This window comes from Chanodichthys erythropterus, chromosome 17 (assembly GCF_024489055.1).
Source record: "Chanodichthys erythropterus isolate Z2021 chromosome 17, ASM2448905v1, whole genome shotgun sequence".
Lineage (NCBI taxonomy): Eukaryota > Metazoa > Chordata > Actinopteri > Cypriniformes > Xenocyprididae > Chanodichthys > Chanodichthys erythropterus.
The window spans coordinates 41383472-41403046 of record NC_090237.1 but is presented as its reverse complement, the minus strand read 5'-3'; the positions used below and the strand labels follow the sequence as shown (position 1 = coordinate 41403046).

The 19575-nt window shown below is 40.5% G+C and overlaps 1 protein-coding gene across 2 annotated transcripts; it reads left to right on the top strand.

Annotated features, from left to right (window-relative positions):
* The first annotated feature begins 334 nt into the window (after nt 1-334).
* mlf1 (myeloid leukemia factor 1) lies at nt 335-18594 on the top strand. 2 transcript variants are annotated; one of them, XM_067365767.1, is made up of 7 exons: nt 335-439; nt 2203-2362; nt 12643-12720; nt 13472-13600; nt 13677-13836; nt 14269-14407; nt 17919-18594. In XM_067365767.1, exons 1-7 carry the CDS (start codon nt 393-395, stop codon nt 17995-17997), a joined length of 792 nt encoding a protein of 263 aa, XP_067221868.1. In that variant the 5' UTR covers nt 335-392; the 3' UTR covers nt 17998-18594. The 2 variants fall into 2 exon arrangements, with proteins under 2 accessions (XP_067221868.1, XP_067221869.1); XM_067365768.1 differs by lacking the exon at nt 12643-12720 and having other exon boundaries at nt 337-439.
* Nucleotides 18595-19575: the final 981 nt, after the last annotated feature.

Genomic DNA, 19575 nt, shown 5'->3' with positions numbered 1-19575 from the left:
TTCTCTAGGCTACAGATATAATGTTATAAAGTTACAGATGAACTCTGTTAGGTTTTCTATCTAGGTTTTACACTATACAAGTGCAAGTGACAGTATAATATCAGTATGTAATGAAACAGTGTGCAGGTTAAGCCAGTATGTTCATTCATGTGAATAAATGTGGGAATAAATATGTGGATGCTTCTGGAGAATACGAGGAGTTGCCATGACGACACATACACAACACTTTAGTGAGAGGCGGGACCTACACTTCAGTATTCAGCCAATCACAACACCCAAAGCTGGTCACGTGCCCACTCTCCGCCTGCAGCTTTTGGATTTTCGACAGTAACTGAGCGCGTCCTTCTAGAAGCGCCTGACGCGCGAGCATTGCGAGCACTGCGAGCGTCAAGATGTTCAACAGCCTCCTCGGACAGTTTGAAGAAGACCCTTTCTTCTCGTGAGTCTTATGCTCTTTTATATTATATATGTTGCTGTTTTCTAATTTTAAAAAAATGTGAAAATATACACTTAAGTTATATTTGACATAATTTTAGAATAATTTCGAAATCAGAAAATTATGCTATTTGAACATTTGATCCAGTGAGTCATAATTGAAAATGTAAGTTTTTATTTCATTAGTTGTGTTGTGTTAAAGTGTTGTTATGGTTTGAAAGACGCTCTTTCTGGTGACTGATATCGTTCACACGGTTTGCTCTGTATATTTGCTCTTTATTAGTGCAACAAATACATATTATTTGAATTTATTTCACCCGCTTTTTCCACATGCGCTGAACTCAGCTCACACACAGCACTTTATTTACAGTGTCCTTGATACACGTTACTATGGTAATAACTATTATGCGCAGTTATATGCAGCAAACCCTACACTGTTCATTAATATTACTCAATATTTAAATGTATAATTACACTGTAATAAGGACACCCTAAAATTAGTGTAACCAACAGCTTTTCCTGTGCCCTTTCATGAACGAGTGTTTTTAGATTGATCTCTGATCTGTCAGAGTATAGTGTGGAGATGAACACTGGCTTTGTGCCATTATGCTGTAAAAATAGAAAGTGTGATGAAGTTTCTTGTCTCTCTCCTCTCTGCTCTGAAATAGCTCCTCAAGGTAGGCACTTCTGCATGCTGTCACTGCTTCAACACTGGACAGCAGCTGATTACTGTGCAAACATAACACAGATGTCTTTGAAACCTAACATTAAAGTCTAGTGATATTACCATTAACTACACTGGAAAACTATAAGCATGACACAGTCTGAACCTTTGTTTATCCTCACTGCAAGTAAAGCCGTATTTTAAAGGATTAGTTCACTTCAGAATTAAATTTTCCTGATAATTTACTCTCCTCCATGTCATCCAAGATGTTCATGTCTTTCTTTCTTCAGTGGAAAAGAAATGAAGGTTTTTGAGGAAATCATTCCAGGATTTTTCTCCATATAGTGGACTTCACTGGGGTTCAACAGGTTGAAGGTCCAAATGTCAGTTTCAGTGCAGCTTCAAAGAGCTCTACATGATCCCAGACGAGGAATAAGAGTCTTATCTAGAGAAACCATCAGACATTTTCTAAAAAAAAAACATTGTATACTTTTTAACCACAAATGCTCATATTGCTCTGCTCTGTGATGCTTCACGCATGACGTAATCACGTTGGAAACGTCACACGAACTGACATTTGGACCTTCAACCCGTTGAACCCCAGTGAAGTCCACTATATGGAGAAAAATCCTGGAATGTTTTCCTTCATTTCTTTTCCACTAAAGAAAGAAAGACATGAACATCTTGGATGACATGGAGGAGAGTAAATTATCAGGACATTTTAAATCTGAAGTGAACTAATCCTTTATTGTCTTTCTCATGTCTTGTGCAGTTTTGTTGATGTTTTTGAGAATGAGAGCATGTCACACATCATGTCCATGTTGACGTCTGTGGCCAGTTGCATAAACTGGTCTTAAAAGTTAGTCACATAAAAATGTTGATTGGTCTCATTTGAATAGGAAAAGTAAGACTGATTTCCTCTTGTCTTAGTTGGTCAAACCAGTTCTGAAGACACAGTCTAAACACAGAAGTTTATGCAGCTGACCCTGTTGTCCGAACAGAGCAAGACCTATTAACGTGTCTCGACTCATCCGTTGAGAGTCACTGTCATAGACTGCATGGAGCATGATGTGATGTTTCATTCATTTTCATTCCTCCTTTAGCGACCCATTCCAGGTCCATCATGAGCGCATGCGGCAGATGATGAGGGGTTTCTCTGACCCCTTCGGTCAGGGCTTCATGCCCAGCATCACAGATGGCCGTCACAGGGGGAACAGGGGCGCGGGTCAGCCTAACACGAGCCCGAACCGCCGCAGCGACCGAGTGAGTGTTTGAGTTCAGCTGTTCTTCATGCATTGTCTGTCACTGTTGATCTCAGAATGATTTACACACTTGGCTACTAAAGTGTTGAGCTTCTCATTCTAGAAGCTTCTTCATCATGGACATTTGGCAGTTCAACACTGTCAGAGTCTTCTGGTGTTTGTAGGTCATGAAGCTCTTTTGTGTGGCACAGAAGGCTGCTGACACAGTTCTGACACTCAGACACATGACTCTTTTGGCAGGCTGTCTGCTGTACAGTAGATAATAATAGACAGCTCTCCTGAAGCAGCGCACAATCAACTGATTCCCTCTTTAAAACACAAGTCCTAATGAAAGTGTAAACTAATAACCATGATGATTCTGGTTGGCTGCTGGTGTAGGTGAGGTTTTACACCTCAGCTCACGTCAGCGGCAGTTCGTCCGATCAGCGTCAGTGAAAGAGAGAACTCTGATTGGCTGTTGAGTTTAGCGAGTGAGTCGGTGCATGAGAATAAAAGCTAAAGCGATGAGAGCGATCAAAGACATAAGGCTTTTCTTGTGCGTCATCTTACCTGAGCAATCCAATTCAAGAATATTTTATATTACAACATGTCTGGAATGAAGAAAGTGATCAGTGTGATTGATATTCATATTTAAATGATAAGCAAGCGCTGCTTTGTTTACAGTCTGCAGTCTATTTTGAAAGATGAATACAGGCTATTGACACCTGTGGATATAGACGCTTATTTTCTTACACTCAGGCTCAGAATGCAAGTGCTGGTTGACAGTCGTCTTTAGGCCGTGTGTCCACCAAAGCGTTTTTTCCAGTGGCTAGCGCAAATTGTATTCAATTTGAGCTCCGCGTTTTTAAAATGCCAGGAGCGTAACGAGATGGTGTCATGACAAATCGGGTCCTCCCTCGAAATCGGGTCTCCCCAAACTGAGTTAATGATTATCCTAAAGTATAGCTTACTATATAATGCATAAGAAAACAAATAAGTGGATAATAAAACCAACTGAACATAATTTCTAAACGTTGATTAACTGTGTTAATAAATAAATAATAATTATAATAGCCTATTAAAGATGGTAAAGAGGATGTTTTGTTTTATACATTTTTGCAATATTACTTGAAACTGTCTTTACTAACTGATAAAAGACTATTTATTAGGTGCACTGAAAGTAATAATATTAATATACATCATCTGTGCACGAGGTAGGGCCTTAAAAACATCAGCCAATCGTTTACGCGATCATCGACTGGCCCTCTGGCTTGTCAATCACTGCCATGACGTTCCTTGTGAGAGACGTGTGCGGCTGCGCGCTCCAGTAACTTTCCACACTCCACAGGCGCCGCATGCAATGTTTTTGTCAGGAGCCAGGAGTAACAACTGCAGATTATGAGTTACCTGCGGTGAGTCTGACATAATGAATCCACTAACACGACACAGCGAATGCCGGTGGTAAACACTCGTGTTCCAATACTCGTGCACGAGTTTTGGGAGGCGTTCCCTCGAAATTAGCTGTGAAGGAGGGGGGTTGTTCTTACGCATGCGCTCATTTAAAAAACTCACTAACAGTCTTTGGTTTCTCAGTCAACGAAAACATCCTCTTTAGCACCTTTAAGTGAATAATTGAATATATTTATAACTCAAATATTTGGACATTTAACAGTTAATTTAACACTTAATTACATTAAAGGTTATTGTAAGTACATGCAGGGCAAGTGCAAATGTGTTTAAACCAAGCTATCAACCTAATTGGGTATCTGTATGCTATGCTAATACAGACATAGCATTTATCATAACACGTTTTTGTAGGAATTGTAAACAGGCATTAAAGAGAGTACCTAATTTCACCATGTAAATAGCAAATCCATCATGGCGCGAACGCAACTGGCTAAAGGGAATGGGAGATGAGACTCTGATTGGTTTATTGCATGTTACACCCAAAACACACCAATGACTCATTAAGACACTAGATACAACCCTTTTAGACCATGTGCTGGGCGTCACAACCATTTCTTCTGTCTTTAAACTATCAAAAAAGGGTTCAGACAGGTCCTAAGTGCACCTGTGAGATGAGCTTCAGACCATGAGCTTAGATCGTCAAAATATAGCCCTTCCTTCGACTGAAGCAGATTTAAATACTTAGATCGGCATTTAAACACTTTATTTCCAGATTCAATCAAATGCTTGTTCTGACGTGCTAGATCACGTACGCACACTCTCCAAAAACGGTGCTTTAGATCTCTTGACAAACTAAAATATATAAATGTCATTTGTATATATTCAAAATAAAAGATATGCATTGTACTTAATGTCAGCTTGCTTACTTTGCTCAAGATAACGATTTATTAAGTCAGATGTCATAAAAACAAGAAACTCTTTTTCTAACCACAGCTCGAGAGCTGTCGCTCCTACCACACAAGTTTGTGATGCAGTTTGCGAATGTTCGTTTGAACTATGGTTTCGGGAAACATGAAATTGTTGAACTGTGTAAGTAACGAAGGAACTTGCGATGTTAGCTGGCTAATGATGCTTTTGGGAAAGGCACCCCTGATTGGCTGACGCCTGCGTTGACGCTTGAAAAGTTGAGAAATCTTCAACTTCTGCCACTTGCAACGTGAGTGAAGCGAAGCGACGGAACCCACAATTCAGTTTGGCAATGCATAACGTCACCCATTCAAAGTAAACGAGAAGCGCTAACGCCTACGCCTCATTTGAATGCAGCGTAAGTTCGTAAGTGTTCCCGGCTTAACTATGAGGAATAGCACTAGTAATGCTTGACTTAGCAAACACCATTCTAGGAAATTATTTAAATGCAGTTTGTGTGCAAGTCTGGAATAGAGATAAAAATTTTCTGATTTATGGTCGGCCAGTGAATCTCTAGTATTAATAATATAGGAGGGTGAAATCAGGTTAATTGGGATCATTTTTCCCAGTCATCTCAATGGCAAAAAGTCCCAATTAACCTGAATTCACTTTTCTTTTCTTTTTTTGATGGTGGTGGTGGTTGCTTAACTGTTATTATCTATGTATTTCTTTATTTTAATTATGGGGTGAACTATGACCTGCAGATGTTCCTGACAGTTTATGTAAGATTCACGCAGTAAGAAGGTTTAGATGTTCTAATGAACCGTTTGAAACGCTGTGTGAGGTGCTACTAAAAGTTGTTGTCTCGCTGTATAACAGCCGGGCCGCAGTGGACAGCGTGTCACAGTTACGGAGCGTCACAAAGACCAGCTGGCCACTTTGGCAGCTCAGAACGCTAAACTTAGTCCCCGTGTCCATCTGTAATCCCCCACCTCTCTCTGCTCAGTATATTTATCCCTGGTAATTACTTTCATCTGATGCCAGCCTCTTCACAGCCCTGCAGTCTCTTGTTTTTATCTAGTGGCCTTCCCCTAGAGGCGGTAAAGATAGCATGCTCACCCATGGGTCAGGGCTTTACATGAGGTTTGGGTTGTTCTGGGGTCATGGATAGATGGTACAGTCTGCATGCTAGCACCTACATAGCCAGACGTTTGACTAGCAGCATAAAGTCTGGTCCAGACACTGGTGACAGAAACATTCCATCTGACTGGCTAACATACAGTGACCATAGTTTACTTTGTTTAACGTGTCGTTTGGGGGTTGTAAGTGTGAAATCTGGGTTGCAATAGATGCCACATTAGAGAGCAACAGCAGGATTCTGGAAGTAAAAATCACATATTTATAATAAATATGTGAAAAAAGTATCGTAAATATATTAAAAAGGTATTGAAAAACTGTTTATTGAATTACCTTGAACAAAATTGACATGTCAAATTTGGCATGGAATAGCTTACATTCATAGCTTAATTAAATTAATTTTATGAAGTAAACTTAAGTAAAGTTCAAATATATTTTCCAAGTATACTTTATGTAGTAAGTATATTAATATCAGTGCCCTTATGTATGACACTTAAGGCGTGATTTCCCCTTAACTAAGGGAATGACTTAAGGGTGTTGCATATAATACCTTAAACTGTTCTCTTAGGTAAGAGAAACCGGTAAGTGTTTCACGACAGCAACCAGGTTTTGCCGATATAAAATTCTACTGTTGCCATGGACATGTTATTTGTTAATACAGATTGCGGTAAGTTTTAACAGAAAAATTATGCAAATTAAACATTTAGAAGTAATTCAAGTATAATCGACCAGTCTCTGTTGTCCTGTTTCCACCGTAACGGCACTGGATCTTGTGCCGGAGATGACTTGTGTTCGGCAGGGGAACTGCTAACTTCAGACCACTGTCTGCGTTTCACTTATAGCCGAAAAATGCTGTGACTGACTCCATATCCTGTCCATAAATAATAAGTGTACAGTTCTGAGAACAGATTTTAAAATCCTAAATATTTATATTCTGTATCTTTTTGAATAAAATCATATGATTTTATGCAAGGCCTCAGGCGTTTCTATCACACTCGTTTAGGTGACTCACATTGCGCCCCTGTATGTTGCTTTGCATAAAAATAAAAAATATACAGAACAATAACAATTTTTAGATAAAACATACACAAACCTGTATTTTGCTGAAGACATGCACCAATTTGATGGAGCTGCACTGCTCTCTTCTGAAGAGGGTGCAAAAAGCCCGCAATAAATAACTCAACCCCTGGGTTATTATGTCTGACCCAGGATTTGGGTAACACAAAAACTACCCAAACACTGGGTTGTTACGTCTGACCCAGGATCTGGGTAACACAAAAACTACCCAAACACTGGGTTGTTATGCCTGACCCAGGATCTGGGTAACACAAAAACTACCCAAACACTGGGTTGTTACGTCTGACCCAGGATCTGGGTAACACAAAAAACTACCTAAACACTGAGTTGATACGTCTGACCCAGGATCTGGGTAACACAAAAAACTACCCAAACACTGAGTTGATACGTCTGACCCAGGATCTGGGTAAAACAAAAACTACCCAAACACTGGGTTGTTACGTCTGACCCAGGATCTGAGTAACACAGAAACTCCCCAAACACTGAGTTGTTACGTCTGACCCAGGATCTGGGTAACACAAAAACTACCCAAACACTGAGTTGTTAGGTCTGACCCAGGAGCTGGGTAACACAAAAACTACCCAAACACTGAGTTGTTACGTCTGACCCAGGATCTAGGTAACACAAAAACTACCCAAACACTGAGTTGTTACGTCTGACCCAGGAGCTGGGTAACACCAAAAACTACCCAAACACTGGGTTGTTACATCTGACCCAGGATCTGGGTAACACAGAAACTACCCAAACACTGAGTTGTTACGTCTGACCCAGGAGCTGGGTAACACAAACACTACCCAAACACTGGGTTGTTACATCTGACCCAGGATCTGGGTAACACAAAAATAACCAAACACTGAGTTGTTACGTCTGACCCAGGATCTGGGTAACACAAACACTACCCAAACACTGGGTTGTTACATCTGACCTAGGGTCTGGGTAACACAAAAACTACCCAAACACTGAGTTGTTACGTCTGACCCAGGAGCTGGGTAACACCAAAAACTACCCAAACACTGGGTTGTTACATCTGACCCAGGATCTGGGTAACACAAAAACTACCCAAACACTGAGTTGTTATGTCTGACCCAGGATCTGGGTAACACAAAAACTACCCAAACACTGGGTTGTTACGCCTGACCCAGGATCTGGGTAATGTAAAAAACTACCCAAACACTGGGTTGTCACATCTGACCCAGGAGCTGGGTAACGCAAAGACTACCCAAACACTGAGTTGTTATTTCTGACCCAGGATCTGGGTAACACAAAAATAACCAAACACTGACTTGTTACGTCTGACCCAGGATCAAGGTTACACAAAAACTACCCAAACACTGGGTTGTCACGTCTGACCCAGGAGCTGGGTAACGCAAAAACTACCCAAACACTGAGTTGTTATGTCTGACCCAGGATCTGGGTAACACAAAAACTACCCAAACACTGGGTTGTCACGTCTGACCCAGGATCTGGGTAATGTAAAAAACTACCCAAACACTGGGTTGTCACGTCTGACCCAGGAGCTGTGTAACACAAAAACTACCCAAACACTGGGTTGTTATGCCTGACCCAGGATCTGGGTAACGCAACAACTACCCAAACACTGAGTTGTTACGTCTGACCCAGGATCTGGATAACGTAAAAAACTACCCAAACACTGGGTTGTCACGTCTAACCCAGGAGCTGGGTAACGCGAAAAACTACCCAAACACTGGGTTGTTACATCTGACCCAGGATCTGGGTAACACAAAAACTACCGAAACACTGGGTTGTTACGTCAGACCCAGGATCTTGGTAACACAAAAACTACCCAAACACTGGGTTGTCACGTCTGACCCAGAATCTGGGTAATGTAAAAAACTACCCAAACACTGGGTTGTTACGTCTGACCCAGGATCTGGGTAAGACAAAAACTTCCCAAACACTGGGTTGTCACGTCTGACCCAGGATCTGGGTAATGTAAAAAACTACCCAAACACTGGGTTGTCACGTCTGACCCAGGAGCTGGGTAACGAAAAAACTAACCAAACACTGAGTTGTCACGTCTGACCCAGGATCAAGGTAACACAAAAACTACCCAAACACTGAGTTGTTATGTCTGACCCAGGATCTGGGCAACATAAAAACTACCCAAACACTGGGTTGTTACGTCTGACCCAGGATCTGGGTAACACAAAAATAACCAAACACTGAGTTGTTACGTCTGACCCAGGATCTAGGTAACACAAAAACTACCCAAACACTGGGTTGTTACGTCTGACCCAGGATCTGGGTAACACAAAAATAACCAAACACTGAGTTGTTACGTCTGACCCAGGATCTAGGTAACACAAAAACTACCCAAACACTGGGTTGTTACGTCTGACCCAGGATCTGGGTAACACAAAAATAACCAAACACTGAGTTGTTACGTCTGACCCAGGATCTAGGTAACACAAAAACTACCCAAACACTGGGTTGTTACGTCTGACCTAGGATCTGAGTAACACAAAAAACTACCTAAACAATGAGTTGTTACGTCTGACCCAGGAGCTGGGTAACACAAAAACTACCCAAACACTGGGTTGTTACGTCTGACCTAGGTCTGGGTAACACAAAAACTACCAAAACACTGGGTTGTTACGTCTGACCCAGGAGCTGAGCTATTTTTTAATGTTTTGATTATTCAGACATTGAATGAAAGTAATTTTATTGCACAATGTTGTTTGTCACTATTATTGGCTCATGGATATTTTTTTATTGAACACATACACTAAATTGGGTAGCACCTCTCAGCATGAACGTTCTCTGGTTCGCGTCTTGGCTGAGTCAGGAGGCATTTCTGTGCTCCAGTCATGGTGTAGGTTTCCCAACAATCCAAAGACACGCAGTCCAGCTGAACTGGAGATTTTAAATGAACCCTTTCACACATACCAGTCATTACTGGTAAATTACCTTTTAGAGATCATGAGTGAACAGGACCTTTTCAAAAATATGCTAGGCAGATGTCTGACCCTGCCTTCTTTTCCATTCATCAGCGCCTGTGGCTCTGCAGTTTCTATTGCTTACTATAGTCAGTGTTGCCAAATCTGCGGTTTTTCCCATGGAATTGGGCTACTTTAACACTGTTGCCATGGGTTGTTTTTCATGTCCACGGGTTGAAGCGACCCCAGATAACATGATATTTAGCCCCTAGAATGCGAATTTTACGAGGGGAACCCAGCCAAAAATGTGGATTTTGGAGCGTGATTTGGCTAGTTTTGAGTAGCAATTGAGCGGGTTTTGTTGTGAAAACCTGACAATTCCTACTATCGGAAAAATCTTTATAAACTAGATGATCTCACTAATAGAGTAGGTGGTTCTAGAACATTTGTGACCCATTTATTTGGTTGTGCTTCATTGGACTGTAATGGAGAGCAGTCCGCAGAGTGAGGTGGAGTTTACGTCTGGAAGAATATTTAAGCTTAATGACTACTGGCAGACCAAATCGCCACAAATGCAAACAGAGCTGTGAGCTCAAGTTCTTCTTGCAATTAAACTAGTTTGCTGTTACCTAGATCAGTTTGCTAAAAGTGAACAATGTCGGACTATGACATTTCCTTTTTGGTCACTTACTTCACAAGGTGATCATCATTTGATCATATAAAATACTTCTACACATTTGGCCAGCTTGTGATTCACATGCACAGCTTAGTAACAGATGTGTCCACTAAGTAACCTGAGAAATGTTTTCGATGTTAAGGTCACATCCGAAGCATTGCTGGTGTTCTGATTATTCCCAGAACTGTGTCCTCTTCCAAGAGCTCTCTTGGGTGGGTCATTTGCTAAATCAAAAGTGTTTTTCCCAGTGCATCTGTTGAATAATCCTTCTGCCCAGATGAGACACAAGACCTGCAATATGAGACCCACTGCTGTGATAGCATGTAGCATAAATGGGTCATGACCTCAGGGTTGTGTCTTCTAAACACAGCTGACCTAAAATAGTGTACATGACCTGTCCTCCAGCAAATTTTGAAGCACTTAAAAATACACTCCAACAGCGAACAGATAGTGGTGTCGTCCTCTTCAGAGGCATTAATAGCTTGAGGAGTGTTGATGGTTTTAAATCAGCTCAGCTGTAAGGTGGCACTGAGGCAGTGCTGCCCTAAACTGTTCAGAGAAACACGAGCTGCTTCTCCATTATTAGATGTGATAACCAGAGGTGACAGCTACCAATTTTGGGACTTATTCAGAGCTCTCAGCACCATGAGTTACAGAATCATTCAAACATAGAGACACTTTTTCACACACATATCATATAGATGCCGTAAATGGGTGAATCTCATAAAAAATTACAAGATTCGAGCCATGAAATGACGAGGCTCTGGCGTGGTGTCTGTGACTTGAGAAGACTCTGCTGTGGCAGCCGTGACTTGACGAGGCTCTGGCGTGGCGGCCATGACGTGATGAGACACTTGTGTGGCGACGTGACTCTGGCGTGGTGTCTGTGCTTGATGAGATTCTGCTGTGGCATCCATGAAATGACAAGGCCCTGGCGTGGCGACATGAATTGACAAGACTCTGGCGTGGTGTCCGTGACTTGATGAGACTCTGTTGTGGCGGCGATGACAGGACGAGGCTCTTGCATGGCGGCCATGATGTGACGAGGCTCCGGCTTGGTGGCTGTGAGGCGACGAGGCTCTGATGTGCCAGCCATTACGTGACGTTGCTGTGGCATGGCGGTTATGACGTGATGAGACTCTGGCGTGGCGGTCATGACATGGTGAGACTCTGGCATGGTGGTCATGACGTGGTGAGACTCTGGTGTGGTGGCCATGACGTGGTGAGACTCTGGTGTGGTGGCCATGACGTGGTGAGACTCTGGTGTGGTGGCCATGACGTGGTGAGACTCTGGTGTGGCGGTCATGACATGGTGAGACTCTGGCATGGCGGTCATGACGTGACAAGGCTCTGGTGTGGCGGCTTGTGATCGTACTTCTCAAAGGTTTAATGGACACAGGCGAATCATTGTTATTTAGGAATAAGATCACGTGGGTATTTGAATAAAGATCACAATCTTTTAGCGATTGATCATGTGGCTCTAGTAATTAGCAATTAATAATTCTAAAAATAAAAAAAAGTTTGGAAAAACATTGAAGTTGCGTATGTCACCTGTCATATCATTTCAACTACCCATTTATTAGCTTCAGTTTACTCAAGTTCTAGAAACTGTAAGGCCAGTGAACTCTGACCTGTGATCTCTACACACTCTGTATGACTCCGGTGTGCCCCCACAATTATATATTCTTCTCTCTACCTGTGATTTGTTGTGTATGTGACTGTGTGCTGCACAGATTAGACTTTTTTCATAGTATTTTTACAGTGTTTGTGCTGCACTTTCTATTTGGTACCACAGCATGTTACATGTTTTCATTGATCATATAATTGATCCACAGACTGGTGTCAACACTGACTGGATGCTCTAGATCACGACACTCTATTGCTTTAACATCACTCATTTTTTCATGTTTCATGTCTGGTAGCACAACTTAATGCAACTTCTCACGGGCCAGTGAACATCACAGCTTCACACAGTCAGCTTTTAGTGTCATATTTTAACTCTTAATACAAAATATTAGAGAAAATGTAAATTAATGTTGACTTAAAGACAACGTAGGGCAGTGTACACCTTGAGTACATTTCCTTTAAATAACTACAGTATAGATTGCAGTAGATGAATCTGTGTTGTAGAGTACTTCATGTGTACTTGCATGTGAAGGGTTGTCTGCTGTGCCACTGAATGTGTGTGATAAATGTCAACAGGAGCTGGATTTCTTTGGCAATCCTTTCTCTATGATAGACAGCATGAGGAACAGGATGGAGGCGATGCACAGAAACTTTGTAAGTCTGACCTCTCTGTTCTCATATGGTACCAGCATCTCTTCAATACTCCATGAACCACAGTGTCAGAGAGTTTATATGCACCTTCTGCCACTGATGTAATAACCTGACCACGTGTAAGATCGTGAAAACATGCTGCTCTTTTAAAATGAGAATGGGAATTGTGTGGGAATTTTTAATGCGTTTTGTTCATATTACAATTGGAATTGTATTTTTTAATATATTGTGTTCATATTTGCCTTTTTAGGCACAAAGGTCATGTTTAATGACTTCAGCTGTCACTGTGGATGAAAAAAATAAATATTCATCTGTTTTGTGTGGTGTTGAACACGAAAAGTGACACAAAGTCTCTGTTCTCTTTCTAAATAAATGCATATACTAGCCTATAAGCTATATATTATATGTATAATCTGTATCTTTTGTATATTTGTATATGTATATATTGTATGTATTGCCATCTAATTGCATTCTGTACACTCTCAAGACTTTCAGTCACAACAGCACATGTGCTGCTGATGATGAGACAATAAAAGAGTGATATAAACCAAAACTATTGTTTTTTGATGAACATATTTCATAAAATCTTAATAAAAAAGGGTAATTTTGTTTTGCACACACTGTCATACGAACTACTAGTTAGTAATTACACTGATGAATCAGTGACGCATGAATACTACACTGAATTCAGTGTCCTGCAGTTATTGATAGACACAAAAAAAGTTTCAGATGTTTTCGTAACAATTTCTTTCAGGAAAACATGGCGTCAGACTCCAACAGCCACTCGTTTTCCTCGTCCTCTGTCATGACATACTCTAAAATGGGAAATGAGCCGGCAAAAGTGTTCCAGGCCTCAGCCCAGACCCGCTGTGCTCCTGGAGGAGTGAGTACTGCTCTGAATCTCTCTCAAACATCCAATCGTTTGATCAATGTTAGTAAGTGATTTATGGTGTGTTCAGTTAAAGGAGACCAGGAAGAGTCTGAAGGACTCCGAGAGTGGACTAGAGAAGATGTCCATTGGCCATCACATCCAGGACAGAGGCCACGTCATCGAGAGGAAAGAGAACAGGAAAACCGGAGAGAAAGAACTCAACCAGGACTTCCAGAACATGGATGAAAGTGAGGATTGAATTACAAGATTAGTTCACTTGAGAATTCAAATTTCCTGATAATTTTCCTGGAGGAAAACATTCCAGGATTTTTCTCCATATAGTGGACTTCACTGGAGCCCAAATGGTTGAAGGTCCAAATGTCAGTTTCAGTGCAGCTTCACAGAGCTCTACATGATCCCAGACGAGGAATAAGAGTCTCATCTAGAGAAACCATCGGTTTCTCCCCCATTTTCTTGGATGAGTAAATTTGAATTCTGAATAATCGTTTAAAGAGACAAACAAGTGTTGACGTTTCTCTGGTGATGTAAAGATGTGAAGAAGTGAAAAACACATCCAATACATGTTTATACAAGCAAATGCTCAGGAAAAAATATAGTTAACTACACAGTTAAAAGAAAGCATCAGATTCTGACAATGTTCTTGTGTTTTGTCTCTTCAGCGGAGGCCCAGTCCTTTGATGATGAATGGCAGCGTGAGGTGTCCAGATTCCACGTTTCTGCTCCCATGTCCCGCCTGGAAGCACCGAGACATCGAACGGTACACCGAGCAGCCATCACAGGACCACCAGAGACACGCAGGTCAGTGACAGGTGCACATGACACACTTCTGACAGAACAAAGATAGGGATTTGAAGATTCGAATCGGAGAGAAATGAATGAACTGTGTTTTTTAACTGGAGTCCATCTGAAAGTCCACTGATTCTCAGTATGGGACTGAAGCTGGGAGAAATCTGGATTTATTTTAAAGGGATAGTTCACCCAAAAATGAAAATTATTACGCAATTTACTCACTCTCAAGCCATCCGAGGTGTATATGACGATCTTCTTTCAGACGAACACAATAATATCCTGGCTCTTCCCAGCTTTATTAGTGAATAGAGCCTGAGTTCCAAAAAGCTCATCCATACGACTCCAGTGGGTAATAAATGGCTTCTGGAGCAAAGCAATGGGTTTTTGTAAGAAAATTATCCGTATTGAAAACTTTATTAACTACACTCTAAAACAGGGGTGTCCAAACTTTTTTAAAAGGGGGCCAGATTCGATGTCGTGAACACATCTGGGGGCCAGTTCCTTTTATCTTTTATATATACACACACATATATATTTGGCCTACATGTTTTGTTTCTTGAAAACATAGATTTGACAAAAGCTTGAGCTGACAGTAGAGTGGGGGTGTTCGATTCCAGGTTTTTTGGAGTCAACTCCGACTCCTGACTCCCACTGTAGGAGTTGATGGAATCGACTCCTCGACTCCATTTATTGTACATCAAAACAGGGTCATAAATAAGCCAAGATGGCAGTCCTTACACACTTAATTTATTTTTCCCCGACACGAAGCTTTAAAATCCCCTCATTAAAACAACACACGTTTAGCGAGACTGTCCAAATTAGTCCAAATTAGAGATGACTTGATGAGTAGATCAATGTTGCTAATTGCCGATACTTAGTTTTACAGAGAGAAAAGTCACGAAAAACATCTGCGGTCGTATATTATGTCAGAATTAAATAAACGAGAAAGCAGGGATTCTTTAATGAATTCATCTCATAAGGGTCGGGGGATGGCGCTAAACGCACATGCCATCTTAAAAGTGCTTGGACACGAGAGTTAAGATACTAAAATTAATACAATACATACAAAATATACAATAATGTACACTTATTAATGTGTTTATTGTTGATGTGAGTTTTTTATTATTTTTATTTATGGTTAATTTAATGAACACGGTTAAGTATGGAAAATCAAATCTGTAATTATTGCAATAATATAAGCTACCATCAATACTAAAGCTGACACGGAGGTATGTATAATTACAAACTAAACTAACTATGACTGTTATCAATTTCTAAAGCTACATAAATGTATGTGACAAAGTTTCTGCGACAGCTCTCTGACGCGATTCGTCAGTGTCCGAATTCCTCGCTTCATTTTGTTCACTCCTTGATTAGTGCACTTAACCATAGACATTACGCACTGAACTGCCTGAACATGCATTATGTAGGCCAGTGAATCTCAACCTTTTTTGAGTAATGGACCCCCGTCATATTTGGAACCATCCTTACGGACCCCAGAATAAAATTTGCTTATTGGTATCATTCATTTCTTTGTGACGACCAAATGCAATAAAGTATAATTTACTACTACGTTAGTTGACTTGTCCTATATTTAGTCATATCGTCAGTTATATTATGCATATCTTCTTCTTTTATGGGAACATGTCAAATGTCAAAATATACAAAAATTCATATTCAGGTAAGTGTTATAAGGACCCCCTGGCATTATGTCAAGGACCACTAGAAACACTGATGTAGGCTATGGATTCGAGAATCAGTAAACAAGTGAGCGATTCCGGACCCAGCAGCAGAGTCGACACCGGGAGTCCATTCCTGTGCTGGAGACGACCCCGACTCCACATCACTACAGTAGAGTAGTTTAAGATAGGGCACAGATGCAAATTTAATACACAAACAATATCTATAAAACTTAACCTCGTTTTTAAAGGGGGGAATTTAAATATTACTGAGTTAGGACTCTATTCTTATTTAAATTAAAAGTACTCTAATTAGATCACTGCAGGTTAAACCACACATGGCACTAACTACATGGTAAAAAGTAAAAATATTGTTTTTATATCTGCTTTAATAGCTTTAAGGTATTTAGTCTAGAAACACATTTAATATAAATACGAATGCACAAAACTATTTCAAAACAGAAATAGTGTGGCCCTATTGGCATTTAATACTAGTCTACATTAAAGATGAAATAAAGTAAGATATTAACCTACATTTCTGAAAATATACCACGGTTACAGTTAGTGTTACCACAGTAAATCCATGGTAAATGTTGGTGAATTATTGGTTGAAGTATTCAAACTGGATCGGCTCAGTGTTTCTCCTGATTTGCCCGTTAGTGTTGTTTATTCAGTCAGCGCTGTTTAAACTAGCTTTAAACTGAATCACGGAGAGATTTGCAGCTTGTACCTGAGACCTCGACGCCGAACTCGAACACTTCTCGCTGTTTAGTGGTCTCGAGACACTCAGCAAGTAAACACATTTGAGAGTCGCGCGGTGCGCACAAGTACCGCTGTTTCGTTCCGCTTTTGGTGCGTTAATGTTTCCCTCGCCTAAAATCTAGTACTGCCGCCTTGTGGTGACATTGTGAAACTGCACGATTTGTAAATTATGTATGGCGGGCCATGCGGCTGTAGTTTGGACACCCCTGCTCTAAAAAATGCTGAGTTAAAAACAACCCATGTTGGGTTGAAATGGACAAACCCAACGATTGGGTTGTTTTAAACCAGCGGTTGGGTTGGGTTTGCCTAATCTGTTGGGTAGCTTTATTTAACTCAACTATTGATTAAAAATGACTGTATTTCTTCCTTAAAATGAACCCAAATATTTTGGAAATTAACATTTATTAATATGTTTAATAACTGAACATGTATTAATAAGTTTAATGAATAATAATTAAACAATAAACATTTATTACATTGCTTACTAATAAATATTCACCTTTTGATTATTATTGTTGCCTCTATGAATTATGTTTGATTTTTAATGTCCAACATATTTTGGGTTCATTTTAAGTCAGCCATATAGTAATTTTTAATCAATAGTTGAGTTTAATAAAAACTACCCAACAGGTTTGGCAAACACTTAACCCAACCATGGGTCAAAACAACCAAATTACTGGGTTTGTCCATTTTCAAACCAACCTGGGTTGTTCTGGTGGAAGGGTGACCTCTGACCCGACTTACGCAGAGCTCCTATTCTCTTAAATCACACATTTTAGATGAGTAATTGATGACTGGTGTTTTGTTTTGCTCTATCCCTCATCAGTTCTCACCTAAGCTTACGCGTACATCCTATGTCATACGCGGGGTCAGAGGTCACCCTTCCACCAGAACTCGACTTATAAAGGAGGGTGACCCGTATCACTGTATGAGCTGCAGCTCGGCATGGTGGAGCGTTTGCAGGAAGCTCATGTTCCTTAAATAACACAGCTCGATCACATGACACCCTAATGTTAAAGGTCACTTCTGGAAGAGATGTGATTTGTCCAAACTGTTTCTTCACTCATTTGTGTTCACAGAAATGCCAACGCAGCTGCAGGAAATCAAGCCCATTACAGTGAGCTGAACGTTAAAGGCTCCAGCGTGAAGAAGCACTAAAGTCTTTCTCAATAAACACTGCTGCAGTCTCCTCTCATCTGACACCTGTGTCCTCAAACACCACGAACTTGAGCTGAACTTCTGCTGCTCTGTAGAGAACTTAGTGTTTTTCTTTTCTTTTCTATAATGACCATGTGATTTAAAATGGTTATCAGCATGACGAGCGTTAGAGCTGGTCTTTGATTAACAGTACTTGTTGAATACTGTCTCCTGGTCCAAGATTTCTCAGCAGTACTACAGAACACCATGAGTGAACATCACGCTGTTTGTGGGGATGTGAAGGAGCGATTGGACCTTGATGATGATGGGATGTCAGAACAGCGTTGGGATCCGGTGCTGTGAAACACTTATTGATGTTTATTCTGCAGTCATCACCATAAGCCCTCTAAAACCCTTCCTCTGTACATTTGTAAAAAAAAAAAAAAAAAAGGCATGAAAGTAGAGTTTTATATAAATGTTTCTCAGAGTGTTTTCCTCCTGACTTGAAGATATGCTTCACTTTTTCTCATTTCAAGAGGCACATTGTTTGAGAACAAAAGAAAATACCATCACAATAAATGCATTTAATATGGCGGTTACTTAATAAAGTCTTTATGCTGCTGGTTTCATTTGTCTCCTGATTTGATTCAGCAAGATGAGCGATTGACACATCTGGGGCTGTATGTATAAGCTTCTGTTGTTTAAAGTCCCCCTGTGGTGAAAGTCAAGTTCCCGTCAGGTTTGTACGACCGAGGCTGCAGAGTTCTGTCAGAGGGAGAGAGGATGACCATTCGGCTGGACTTCTCACCCCCCAATGGAGTCAAACACATGCCACATATATCTGCAAACTGCCAAAGTCACGTGATTTCAGTAAATGAAGCTTTGTTACGTCATAAGCGTTTCGAAACGTTTTAAAATTTTGATGGTTCTCATGACTCTGGCAGCTTGATTCACACTCTGAATCACTGATTCGACACAAAAGATTCGTAAAGCTTCATGAAACAGTGTTTTGAAATCACCATGAGTAGATATTGTTGAATAAAGTCCTTATTTAGTTTTTTTGGTGCACAAAAAGTATTCTCGTCACTTTATAAGATTAAGGTTGAACCACTGTAGTCACATTTAAATATGTTTTACTACCTTCTGGGCATCTTAATGTGTGTTCTGAAGATGAATGAATGTCTTACAGATGTGGAACGACACGAGGGTGAGGAATTAATGACATTATTTTCATTTTTGGGTGAACTAACCCTTTAAATATTGTCTTCTTCAAATGAAAGATTAGAATAAGTTTTTCTATATACCAGTTAGTAGTTATTTACCTCTAGTGACCAATGAATCAGAAGTGAAAATAGTTTAATTCCACATTGCATAAGATGGAAACACAAGTACACAGTTGTGTAGAAGGGCCTAAACCACAGAGAGCATCACTAACATCAGTTTATTGACAGTCAAATGCTTTCTGACAGTAATGCTCTGGCACCATCTAGCTGTGATAAAAGAGTTCACTCCAGAAAATACATCAGTATTTCTATAAACATGCAAACTTTATACTAATGGGTGTTGCTTTGAAAGGAGTCACATGACAGAATGTGTTTT

Coding starts and splice junctions, on each gene's coding strand:
- mlf1 (XM_067365767.1), top strand. CDS start 393: ATGTTCAACAGCCTCCTCGGACAGTTTGAAGAAGACCCTTTCTTCTC. Junction 440..2,202: donor GAAGAAGACCCTTTCTTCTC/GTGAGTCTTATG, acceptor TTCCTCCTTTAG/CGACCCATTCCAGGTCCATC. Junction 13,601..13,676: donor CCCGCTGTGCTCCTGGAGGA/GTGAGTACTGCT, acceptor TGGTGTGTTCAG/TTAAAGGAGACCAGGAAGAG.